Source organism: Vombatus ursinus, unplaced genomic scaffold (genome assembly GCF_900497805.2).
Source record: "Vombatus ursinus unplaced genomic scaffold, bare-nosed wombat genome assembly UNPS02014813.1, whole genome shotgun sequence".
Lineage (NCBI taxonomy): Eukaryota > Metazoa > Chordata > Mammalia > Diprotodontia > Vombatidae > Vombatus > Vombatus ursinus.
In genome coordinates, this window is record NW_020954591.1 from 154,911 (window position 1) to 168,523 (window position 13,613).

The following is a 13,613-nucleotide window of genomic DNA, read 5'->3' on the forward strand; positions in this document are numbered from 1 at the left end:
AATCCAGGCCCAGTGCTCTATCTGCTGCTAGATATCTATCCTAGCTGCCTAAGTCTCTAAGACTCTATGTTCTGTGGGAGTTGTTTACGTGCATTCATGGAAGGTGTTTCCATACCAGATTTGAATGTTATAGGTCCAAACCAAAACCAACCAAACAAAAACAAAAAAGACAACTACAGAACTGTTAACTAAGACACTAAGAGCTATTTGTGTCTCTGTTTTCTAAGATGTAACAGTGGAATAATACCAAATTACAAGCAGGAAATGATAACAAAAATGGTACTTATATTTTAACTGTAATTCTTTTAGAAGACTGAAAAAATGAAATAAAAAAAAATATCCAGGAATCTTGTTGCATTTAACCAGGTATAGAGGAATCAGGTGAAAATAAGAGGTGCATGTGGGAAGTTTACATAATACACCAAGGTTTTTGGCATGTATCCAATCTCAATGGAACGTATGTTGAAATTACTTTTGTTGTTGTTCAGTTGTGTACAACTCTTTGTGACCCCATTTAGGGTTTTCTTGGCAAAGATACTGGAGTGGTTTGCCATTTCCTTCTCCAGCTCATTTTATAGATGAGGAAACCGAGGCAAACAGGGTTAAGTGACTTGGCCCAGGATCACACAGCTAGTAAGTGTCTGAGACTAGTTTTGAACTCAGGTCTTTCTGACTCAAGGCCCATTGGTCTATAGGCTGCGCCACCTAGCTGATGTTGCTACTGAGAGGTAAAGTATGTTATCATTACTGAGTTTCACAATCACAAACCAAAACCAAGTTCAATACAATCCACTTAGCTTTATAGGAATTTATATCAGCTCCTCTCTCTCCTCTCACCATGTAAGAAAAGATAGTAAACAGAATGGAATTTTCTATAAGTTTCTTAGACTTGAGGTTAAGGAGATTCATGAAAAGCATGAGGTTTAAGTATGTTTCTGATATTAAATAGCTATACCACCCCAATACTTTAGGCCATATTCTTACAGAAATATCATTTGTTTCTTTGGGTATTTGTGAGGCTCCACTAAAGTACTATTCTGATCTGTTATATGGCATGGAGATGATCCTTGGTTTTCCAAGGCTTTGCTAGCAATACTCAAGCTTCAGGAGGTCCTTCTGAGCTGGAAAGGACTGAAGTTTGACCCAGGGATGGAATAACTGTATGCCTTCTGTTTGAAGAACTCGGACAGGTTCCATCACCAGATTGACCACTGGGTAATAAATTTTTTAACCACAGCAACTCTTGAAGACCATTTACTAAGTGATGAAGGGGATATAATAGATATTAATAGAAGAAGGACCCACATCTACATAATCATAGATCTCTGAAGCCTGGTACATTCTTTTTAGCTTAGTATTTATATTATCTTTGTAAAAGGCATTGTGATGTAACTGGCAAAGCACTGCACTTGGAGTTAGAAGCCCTGGATTTAAATCCCAGCTCTGCCAGTTGCCATCTTGGTCATTTTGGACAAGTCACTTACTATCTCTGAGGCTTAGTTTCCGCATTTGTAACATGGGAATAATACTTTTACTACCTAACTTGCAAGGTTGTTGTGAACTGTGTGTTCTGTAAACCTTAAAGCATTATGTAAATATGAGTTTATTGTTGTTTCTTTGTTTCATTGATTATAATGAAATAAAAATTTACAGATGATGCAAAGGGCAATGAGAGGTGAGTGGTGATATGAGTGGGATCATACATATAGTGTTGGAAGGGAAATTAGATGTCATTGCCTCCAGCCTTTTCATTTTACAGATGAGAACACTGAGTCCCAGAATCTTACGGCGGATATAGATAGATAGATAGATAGAGAGATAGATAGATAGATAGATAGATAGATAGCAATATCTATCTATATTTCTCTGAGGATGGATTTGAACCCAAATCCAGCACTCTATCCTCTCTAAACCATGTTGCCTCTCACAGGCATATTACCAATGATGAGTTGTGTATAAGAAGTGACATAAAAGATAGTATCCAGTGAAAAGAAGAGGGCTAGTCATGTGGAGAGATTGAATGTTAAGTGAAGGACAGCCCAAACACTGATGGGATACTAAAAGACCTAGAGGAAGATTTATAGACATTGACAAGAAGGAATGAGGTGATGATGTATCCTGTTAGGAAGAGTACACGTATTGCTGAGATCAAAGATTCACTAAAGTATTGATGTATTATCATTATAAATCAATCAAATATTTATTAAGCACCTATGAGCCAGGATCTAAATTCAGTGCTGAAGATACAAAAGCAAAGAATGATATAATCCCTATTCATAATAAGCTTACATTCCAGTGGGAGAGCCACGTACATATAAAAATATATAGCATAAATAGAAAGTTTTTGTTGTTCAGTCATTTCTGACTTTGTGACCTCATTTGGGGTTTTCTTGGCAAAGATACCAGAGTGGTTTGCCATTTCCTTTTCCAGCTCATTTTACAGATGAGGAAACTGAGGCAAACAGGGTTAAATGACTTGCGCAGAGTCATACAGCTAGTGTCTGACATTAGATTTAAACTCCAGAAAATGAGTCTTCTTGATTTCAGGCCTGGTGCTTTATCCACTACACCACCAGCTGCCCCAAATATAGTTAACAAATGTGAATACAGGGTGTCCCAAAAGTCTTAGAGAAGTTATAAGTTATTAAAGCTTCCAGGACACCCTATGTTTACAAATTAGTTAAGTATAAAGTAGTCTAAGATGAAAGACCCTAGCAGTTGGGGGAAATCAAGACTAATGTAGAATAATTCACCTGAGCTGCATCTGAAAGGACAAACTGGAATCTGTAGGGCAAAACTACAATTGTATGGGGGCAGCCAGGGCTGCCAGGCATAGAGAAGAACATGGAGTATGGTGAGTCATTTGTAATAATTTATTCTATTTATCTTCCTTTAATAGAAGTATAAAATATCAGGATTGGAAGGAATTTTAAAGGTTTATCTTGCATTTTAGCTGTTTTATTTCTGGGGACTCTTGCTGTTTTCTTGTGAGCTTTTTGAATGATCAGTTTAGAGCGGAAGTCGTTTTGTGAACAGCTGATTTTGATCATTTGAAAAGCTACCAATTTAGTCTTAAATTTACCTTCTTGTCCACACTACTGTATAGCAATGAATAATATAAAATCTATACTCTGGTGTAGCACTAAGCAGCACTGAATAATGCCACACCACATTAAAAGGTTAATCTGCCCACTTCTCATCTTATCTCTTTGCCTTCAGACCACATTTTTCATCACATTGTTTCCTTTTCTTAAGTAGTAACTATTTCCTTCCATGTCTACCTATAAGATATCTCTACCTACATATTCTACTAGCCTTTCAAATCTCGACATCCAAAACCAAGTTCATTCTCTTCCCCCAAAATGGCTCTTCCTGCAGACTTCAGTAATTCTTTCCAGATTCCTGCCTTTGTCCTGTCTCTTATACTTCAAACTTTGGTATTATCTTTAATCTTAGTCTATCCTTTCTTCTTTCTCTCTCATATCCTATCATTCACCAAATCCCATTAATTGTGCTTCTGCAAGTCTCTTAAATCTGTTCCGCTCCTCTTGATTCCCACTGCCATTGGGTGCCCCCCCCATTTGCCCTGTTTCCTATACGTGAAGCATTGGTGTTATCTTTAATCTTCCACACCCAATTCCCCTCCTCTACTCCTTCGTTTTCTTGCCCTCGTGATTTTGCTCACACCATTCCCTATTTCTGAAATGTCCTCCCTTTCTCTTATTTGTCTGATGAATTCCTACCCATCCTGTAAATTAGATTTCAAATAAAAAGAATCCTTTCCAGATTGCTTCACCCTTTGTTTTCACCACTTAGACCACCAGTAGAACCTAATTTGGCAAATGAGTAGTTATTAGGTGCTTACTATGTGTTAGACACCTTGGATAAAAAGACTAAATAAAGACTCCACAAAGTCAGGTAATATGGTTTAACTTAACTGCATGTCTTTCCTGGCACCTAGCACAGTGTTAGACACATGGCAGGTCCTTCAGAAATATTTGTTGAATTGACTGGCCTTCAGGTTCCTTCACTTACTCCTTCTGTTCTCTCAAAGAGGAGCCAAGATATATCGGTCATACACCATGATTTTCACATAGTCATCTAGTTGTGACCTCAATTGTTTTGTTCTCCTTTAGAGGTGGTTCTTAGGAACAAGTATATCAACAGAAATCTCTGGTACTTCAAAGTTGGCAGAAGAATCTATAAAATAATGTAAAAGATCTTACATCCCTGTTTACATTAAAAAAAAGTATTCAGGAAGCTTTCAGTTATTTTTTGAGACAAGGCTGCATACCATAATTTGAGAAGTTGGAAGACAGTTTGGGAAATTAGCCAAATCCCAGTGTCAATAGCGGGTTGAGTGTTTTAGGCTTTTGACTCATTGGTTTCCGGGGCAGCCTACTTTCTTGTAAACTGCAGACATTAGCTTTTATTGATGCATGCTCTCCAAATGAGGCAGCAGCATTCCTTTCAACTTACTACTGTATAATCATTTTAATGTCCATAATATAGCCACATCTGCTACTACTGACAGTTTGAAACAGGTTTGCTGTATGCCTCAGACTCCAATTAAAGCACACCTTAGGTTTGAAGGAAAACCATGAAATCATAGGACATGTATTTATATATACTCTAGAATCCTATTGTCTTTTTTCCTTTTCAATATTAAATGTATTTTATACAAGTGTTCCTAACTTTGTACAACAGGTGTGTTCCTGAAAAGTTTGCTAAAACAAAGCATTTTTAAAAAATGTGAATAATCCACTTTAAACATATCTGTTTTGTGGACCCAGATTTTTGAAATCTATATGTGTGTGTGTGTGTATGCACACACATATATTTGCTTAAAAGCATTTGGTGAATAAGCTTAATTTGTTGAACATAATCTAAACATAGATTCTTTGAAGAGAACTTTTAAAAAATGTCAATCAGTAAATCAATAAGTATTATTAAATGTCCAAGACTTTGTCCTGGGCCCTTTTCTCTCTCTATACCATTTCACTTGTTGGTCTCATTAGCTCGTATGGTTTCAGTTTTCATCTCTGTAAATGATTCTCACATCTAAAAGTGTCCAGCCCTAACTGCTCTCCTGAGGTCTCATATGTCTAAATGCTTATTATACATTTCTAACTTGATGTCTCTTAGATATATCTTAAAGTGAACATGTCCCAGACAAGAACTCATTACTTTTCTCCCCACATTGTTTCCTCTTCCTAACTTATTATTAATGTTGATGGTACCACCATTGTCCATGTTACCTAGACCCACAAACTCAGTGTCAAGGATGACACTTCACTCTCTCACACACACTCTCAGTTTGCCAAGTGTTTTTGTTTCTACCTTCATAACATTTCATGTGTGTGTCTTCTTCTCTCCTCTGATAATGCAACCACATTGGTGCAGAACTTCATCACCCCCACCTAGACTATTTCAGTAGCCTACTGGTTGGCCTCCCTGCCACAAGTCTCTTCCCCCTTCAATCTATACTCCACCCCATTGTCAAATTGATCTCCCCAAAGGTCAAGTCTGACCATATCACCCTCCCCCATTCAATCAACTGCAGGGGCTCCCTATTGCCTCAAAAATAAGATACAAAACCCTTGGTTTGGCTTTTAAAGCCCTTCATAATCTGGCGCCTTCCCACTTTTCCAGTCTATTTACACCTCACTCCTTTCCACATATTCTGTGATCCAGTGACACTGGCTTCCTTGCTGATCCTCCCACACAAAACTCTATTTCCCAACTTGGCCTCCCCCTGCTCCCTGTCCTCATTTCTACCTCCTCGCTTCATTGGCTTCCTTTCTTCATGTCCCTGCTAAAATGTCACCTATTGCAAGAAGCCTGTCCACGTCCTGCTTACTCTTAGTGCCTTCCCTCTGTAGACCACCCTCTATGTGTCCTGTAGATATCTTGTTAAAACAGAGTTGTTTTCATGTTGTCTCTCTAGAACTTAGCACAGGGCCAGGCATGCAGTATGCCCTTGATTAAAGGTATCTGACCAATTGACTAGAATGTACCAAATACTCCAGGAGATACAAGGACAAGTGAAACTACCTTTATTATTTGCTTACTATGAGCGAGGAATAGGGAAGGAACCTCAGAGGTCAGCTAGTTCAATCGTCTCATTTTACAGATGAAGAAATGAGGCCCTAGAGACTATGACTTTCCTAGTATCAAATAGTGGCAGAGTTCAGTAACTAGATTTGGAGTCTTCTGACTCTGAAGCTAGTGCTACCAGAGCTTGCCTTCTGCTAGCATTGCTTTTAAAAATCTAGGGTCACTTTAATGAGGCATCAGAAAAAGAATTTGATGGAAAATCCAATAAATACTATAATATAAATAAGATAAATTGTGAAAAGTAGTATGGTATAGTGGATAGAGTACTGGACTTGTAGTCAGGAAGATCTGGGTTCAAATCCTCAGACAGTAGCTGAGTGACCCTAGGCAAGTCACTTAAAACTCTCTGTTCTTTTCTTATCTGTAAAATGAGAGAATTGGACTTCATAGCCTGTTGCTTCAATTTCAGCTCTATATCTATGATTCTATTATAAATCAATGTACCCGACCTCTAAGATGTAATTGCTGTCTCAGTTTCTAAGCAAACTGAAATATTGGGTAGTACTCATGTAAAGGGACAGCTACTGTGGCACAGTGGATAGAGCACTGGACCTGGAGATAGGAAGACCTGGGTTCAAATTAAGCCTCAGACACTTCCTAGCTGTGTGACCTTGGGCAAGTCACTTAATCTTGTTTGCCTCAGTTTCCTCATCTGCAAAATGAGCTGGAGAAGGAAATGGCAAACCACTCTATTATCTTTGCCAAGAAAATCCCAAATGAGGTCATGAAGAATTAGTCATGACTGAAATGACTGAATGACAACAATTCATGTAAAGAGGTTTATAGTAGTAGGTTCTAACTTTACAGATAGGGAGAGTGAGAGCTGTCACCTAACAGGTTTTGGAACATGCCATCACTTAAGCATCACTCCTACCATTTTTGAAGACAGCAACCACCCCAAGGGAGGCTGTAGAGTCTCTTGAGGGGAACTGTCCTTTTCTGCCTGTGAAGTGTATGAACACTGGGCATTTTCTGCCATTAATATTTAGCAGAAGATTGCAAAGCTACTCAAAGAATATCAATTTATCAAATATATGTATATGTATATCTGTCTATACATACTACACTTGCATTTACATACACACACATTTATATATACACACATGTTTCATAATTTCCTATAAGTTTCAGCCTTGTCACCCTTTAAAATAAGGTGGCCACATGAAACCATTTTAGGAGTGAGAAAGCAAGTCTTTCAGATTCTCTCTCCCCCCTCCCCCTCCATTTGACAGTCATCTCTTCTTGCTTTGCAACCACCAAAGTGGCAGCAGTTGCTTCTAGGCTTGCTACTTCAGCCGGCTTAGGATGTGATTTCACTCTTGCTCAGTGTAGCTGACCCCCTTCTGAGTGTGACTCTGCATATTCCTGCTGCCAGCTCTAAACATGTTTGTCTGCTTTGCAGCTGCCTTGTCAGAACCGGGTGCGGGCTGAGTGACAGGTTGAAATACTTTTGTATAGAATATAGTGTTGAAATGTAAACTAGCAAAGCCACAGGATGACTGTATAGGAGCCTGCTTTGTTCTGTTGTAAACTTTGACTAATATGTGATCGTTAATCTGAGTCCTTCCCTTAGGATTTGCCTTATAATAAGCTGAATCTCTTTTCCCAGTATAATTATTCCACATACACATACATATGAAAGAATAGGGGTGAGGTGCAAATTCCACAGATAAATGCTTGTTCAATGTAAAGACATCAGAAAACAAGAAATGTTGAGATTTAAAATTGCATAATTTTCCCTGCAGTATATTTCCTAGCATTTAGTCTAGTCAAAATATTTTCCCTTGCAGCGTTGCTACCTTTTAAAGTTACCCAGATGCCTTGCTAAAAAGTCTACATTCTAAATTTATATCTGCAATAAAGCACATATTTTCTGCACTGGTTTTCATGCAAATGGAAAGAACAAACCCCCTGGATTCTCTTATGAATCTGAAAACTTAATATTCTTCTCATTGTCCTATTCTGCTGAATGTTTTCCTTTGCAGGGTTCAGCGGATTCCTATACTAGTAGACCGTCTGATTCTGATGTATCGTTGGAAGAAGATAGAGAAGCGATTCGTCAAGAAAGAGAACAACAGGCAGCTATTCAACTTGAAAGGGCAAAGGTGATTTTTTTTTCCTCTTTTGTTCAGACATGACCCGTTGCTTAGTGGGACCTGGCTACGAATGCCTTGTCTCAACCTTCCAGGTTTCTAATGGTGAATATCTTGTTGGTATCCAAATAAAGCACCTGATTATAGACCTGTAGGATCCCTTCCCCCCAAAAGAGATGAATAATGCCCTTGGTAAGTGATCACTTCCTGAAGTAACAGCCCTATCTTCCCTTTATACACAGCTTCTCTGTGTTCCCTTTGTGAAGTGCCATTCACTTGCAAACTGGCCACCCAAGCTGGTTTCAGCCAGGATCAAGCTTGCTCCTTCTGGTCTTCAAGCGTACTGAGAAGTACAAAGCTATTCTAGGGGCAATTAGAAGTGGACTCTGTTCTTTGCTTCTCCATTAGACTAGCTGGTGTAGCAGGTTAGATCTGAGACATTCCTGGTTTCTCTATTTGCCTCTCTGGGTCTTTCATGTAATTTCCTTCTCCCATCTCATCCCATATCTGTGAAAAACATTAATTTCTCACAGATACAAGTAAAGACCTGAAACTAGTACAGCCATGATCAGGGAGGAGGTGCAGGAAATACAAGAGTTACAGAATATTGTTAAATGTCAGACCTTCCCATACCTCAGAAAGAAAGAGTCCCTGAGGCTCACCTCTATTTATAGTAAGAGCCAGGAGCTATTTACCTACAGGATTTCTCCTCATCTCCCCACTTTAGCAGTAAAATATCTGATGAAAAGGGCGATGGAGGAGAATTAGGCAGGTAAATGTGGTAAGCACATCTGCTTCAGCTGAAAAAAGGTAAAGTTGTAGGTGCTCAGCACCTTCATGAGTGAGGAGACAGTGAGAGCATGTATGCAATTCTTGTATGATGGGCTGCTATCTAGCCGCATTGTCCAGTGGCAATCATGGGTGCTAGCATAATACCACAGGTCCTATGAGGACCAATTTGTTCATTCCATGGCTTTGTAAAGTTTCTTTCGAGGTCTGATACATTTTAATTATGGTTGCCCAAATGTGGGTTGTTACAGAAAATGACTTATATATGAAGGATTCTGGAATAATGATTTTGGAATAGCCAAGAGGTACATAGCATGCTTTGTCTTTGGGCCTCTAAAATCAAGGTTGATCTTTGTATTGATCACAGTTCCTTAGTCTTTCAAAGCTAGCATTTGTTTTCCAGGGTAGGACCTGTCAGTAACTTTATACACATTCAAGGATCCCCTGGGAAATGCTTTAGATGACTTTCACCATGCCTTGCCCTGATTCCTTAGCGTTTTTGAGATTTATTACATATTTCCTATTTATTTTCATTGTAAACTTCCCAGACTTCCTGACTTTCCAGAATACCTGAGAATACAAAATCCTTTTGGGATTTCTCTCTGGGTGTTGATTTACATTCATATCCAGCCAGATCAGAGAAGAAAACATTTCAATTTGAAAAGTTTCAACTTACAGTACCTTTCTCCCTTTCTTTTTTCATGTTTCTTTCCCCAGTCAAAACCTGTAGCATTTGCTGTGAAAACGAATGTGAGTTATTGTGGAGCTCTAGATGAAGACGTCCCTGTTCCGAGCACTGCCATCTCCTTTGATGCCAAGGACTTCCTGCACATTAAAGAGGTAAATATAAAACACCTTATTCTCTTTCCTACTAAAAGCCCAAACCTGAGAGTGAGATCTGTGCCAGACTAATATGAGAGAAAACCTGATTACTCACAACATGGCATATTATCAGGGCAACCTGAGCTCATTTAACGTCTATAAAATTTAGCATCATGAAATTATAGAGATTGTATTGTTAAAAAAAGTTTAGCTACTAATTTGCTATCATCCCTTAAAAGCATGTATTGGGTAGAAAAGCAGTTTATCCTCTGGTAATTTAGCAATCAGTGTGGATGGATGGCACCTTACTGGGCTCTGGGAATCAAACTTAACCAAACATCAGTCCATTAGCAGATTAATCTTACGGGGAGCACCCTCTCCCAAAGAAAGCATATCTGTTGAAATCTTTATTGTGAACTCACTGGGAACTTGGAACTCAGTCAATGAGTGTGATCAAACAAAGGTGCTAAAGTTGAGAAAGAGAAGAAAATACAATTATCCCTTCTACCTCATGACTTTCCCCATCATGGTTTCAATATATCATGGGTCAGCATAAGAAATTAAATGGAAATTTGGGGGGAGTTTTGCGAGAAGCCACAGATGACACGCAAAGGTTAACAGATGACATCAGAGCCCATGACCAAATACTCAACCCAAATTTTATAATAAAGTACTGTAGACACCTTATAAAAGAAAAAGAAAAAAATATGATATGAAGGGAGGCCCAAAACATTTTATGAGAATTGTCCAGATTGTGGGGATACTGCACCCCTATGTGGAAGGGATAACTGTAGCTGGGAAACAGTACAAAATAGACTGGGCAATAAAAGCAAACTTTCAGAATTTTAGGACTTGGTATAAAAGTTTGGGGAAAGGAGGTCAAGGAGACAAAAATGCATGCAGAATAGTGCCTATGAAGGATAAATGTAAATAAAAGGCAACACAATATTGTCAAGTGTGCCACAGTAAAACAAAACCATCTAAAATTTAAATATATTGACCTGCTTTCATTTATCAAATTCAAAAGATGTTTTTCCTTCATTTATCTTTTTTTTTTAAAATATGAAAGTTTTCATGTCAGGACCTGAACTGAAGAACATTTATAGGTTCTAATCCTTCTCTATCCACTTACCAGTATGATCACCTGTCAATTTACCTTACATGAACTGCTGGAATTTCCTAACAATTTCATGAATATACCATGAGGATTCATGTTCTAAAATTATGGGTTGTGCTGGAGCCAGCTCACACTGGGTGACAGATCTGGTTGTTAAATTTTCAGTGTGAGCATTCACTCCTTAAAAATTGGTAAACCCTACAAATCAGGGCTTGATTTATCATTTTATTGATTGTCTATATTTTAGAAAGTGATAGAAAAATATGACAGTTTAAACTTAAAATATATCATGTGTACATATTTCTTTCCTGGAGGGATGGTTATTAAATATTTACCATTACACTCCTGGTCAGAATATTGGTACTATTTGTAATGTATGTGAGAGCAGTGTGGTATCATGGATTATGAGCCTACCTTAGAGCCAGGAAGACCTGCATCCATGTTCCATGTCTGACACACACTGGATATGTGACCCTGGGCAAATTATTAATAGCTCAGTGACCTGAGCAACTCACTGGAACTCTAAGATACAAAGTAGCTGCAAATCTTTACTGAAGGGGGAGTTTCCTTTCTGGTAATTCCTTATTTCAATGAAGATATAGGGCTAGTACAAAAAAGCCTGTGATCCATGTCTAGACTGTTACAATTAGACAAATGTCTTATGCTGTATAGACCAATGGCTAAATGTCTTCAGATATATATGCATCTAGGCACTAGAAGTATGGTGGAGGGGAAAGAACACTGGTGTCAAAAGACCTGTATCTAAAACCCAGCCCTGACACATAAAGCTGTGTAATTCTGAGCAAGTCACCTAACTTTTCTAACCGTCCATGTCCTCATCAGTAAAATGGGGATAGAGAATACTTGCACTGCCTATCCCACAGCTATTTTGAGTCACATACTCTATAAACCCTTAAGTGCTATGTGTATGCAAGTTGTTGTTGTTATTATTGTTATCGTTATGCAGCCTACATGATCATCAGGCATGAAAAGAAACTCCCCTGTGACTTTCCCAGTAGCTTTCTCAGTTAATTTTATAGAACATAGCCATATGAGAGTTGCACTTCTCTTTGGTAAATGATACTTAACCACAGTTGTAGGCTGACTCTTACTGTAAATACAGATATGGATTGTGAAGTGGGTTATAATTGTGTACCACATGCACCTTTACAAAGTGTCTTATTGCCATTTTACTGCCCTAACAATAGGTCTTTGCAATTAAAGTCATGTCAGTGGTTCAGTAACAATTCCCCAAACTGCAAGATTTATGCAAGGTCTTACTTCTTGGATGGCTCTGTCAGCATCCTTTTGGTTTTCTACTTCTTCCTGCTCCAGCTTACCCCAGGTACTCTGTGCTTTTTTCCCTTGGGGTCTCCCTTTCTTACTTTTTCAGTCTTCTTACACCTTACTTCCCTCCACATTCACAGTGACACTGACCTCCTTGCTGTTCCTCACACCCCATTTCCCCAAATGAACATTTCCACTAGCTGTCCTCTTGTGACTGGATTGGGCCCCCTCTTCATATCTACCTCCTGACTTTCCTGGCTTCCTTTAAGTCTCATCTAAAGTCCCACTTTCTGCAAGACCTTATCTTTTTTTTATTAATAAATTTATTTATTTTGGGTTTTCAACATTTATTTCCACAAGATTTTGAGTTCTAAATTTTCACCCTATCTTGGCCCTCCTCCCACCCCAAGATGGCATGCATTCTGAATACCCCTTCCCCCAGTCTGCTTTCCCTGTTATCTCTCCCCCCCCTTCCCCTTCTATTTTCCTGTAGGGCAGGATAGATTTCTGTACCCCATTTCCTGTATTTCTTATTTCCCAGTTGCATGTGAAAACATTTTTTTGAAACATGTGTTTTTAAAACTTTGGGTTCCAAATTTTCTTCCTTCCTACCTCCCCACCCACCCTCATTGAAAAGGCAAGCAACTCAATATAGGTTATACATGTGCAGTTATGCAAAACACTTCCATAGTAGACATGCTGTGAAAAACTAACTCTATTTCTCTTAATCCTATCCTGCCCCCCCATTTATTCTATTCTTTCTTTTGATTCTGTCCCTCCTCAGAGGTATTTGCTTCTGATTACCCCTTTTCCCAATCTGCCCTCCTCTCTATCATCCCCCTACTCTCTTGTCCCCTTCCCCCCCCCATTTTCCTGTAGGGTAAGACAGATTTCCATACCCAATTGATTGCATATGTTATTCCCTCCTTAAGTCAAATCCTATGAGAATAAGATTCACTCATTCCCTCTCACCTTCCACCATTTCCCCTCTACTGTAAGAGCCTTTTATTTTCTCTTTTTTTGTGACATAATTTACCCCGTTGTATCTTTCCCTTTCTCCTTCTCCTAGTATAATCCTCTCTCACCCCTTAATTTTATTCTCCAGATATGACCCCTTCATCTTCAACTCACCCTGTGTCCTCTATCTATCTCTCTATATCTATATCTATCTATCTATATATGTATATAAATATATATACACATACATACATATATTTTTTTTCCTCCAATTACCCTAATGCTGACAAAGGTCTCATGAGTTACAAATATCATCTTTCCATGCAGGAATATAAACAGTCCAACCTTAACAAGTCTCTTATGATTTCTATTTCCTGTTTACCTCTTTGTGTTCCACTTGAGTCTTGTATTGGAAAGTCAAATTTTCTATT

The 13,613-nt window shown here is 38.5% G+C and overlaps 1 protein-coding gene across 1 annotated transcript in view; it reads left to right on the forward strand.

Annotated features, from left to right (window-relative positions):
- The window catches only part of CACNB4 (calcium voltage-gated channel auxiliary subunit beta 4), a 152,617-nt gene that overhangs the window by 80,749 nt on the left and 58,255 nt on the right, over positions 1 to 13,613 (forward strand). The window contains exons 3-4 of the mRNA XM_027835137.1: positions 8,103 to 8,222; positions 9,717 to 9,839. Coding sequence (XP_027690938.1) covers positions 8,103 to 8,222; positions 9,717 to 9,839 — 243 coding nt within the window. The remainder of the gene's footprint in view (positions 1 to 8,102; positions 8,223 to 9,716; positions 9,840 to 13,613) is intronic.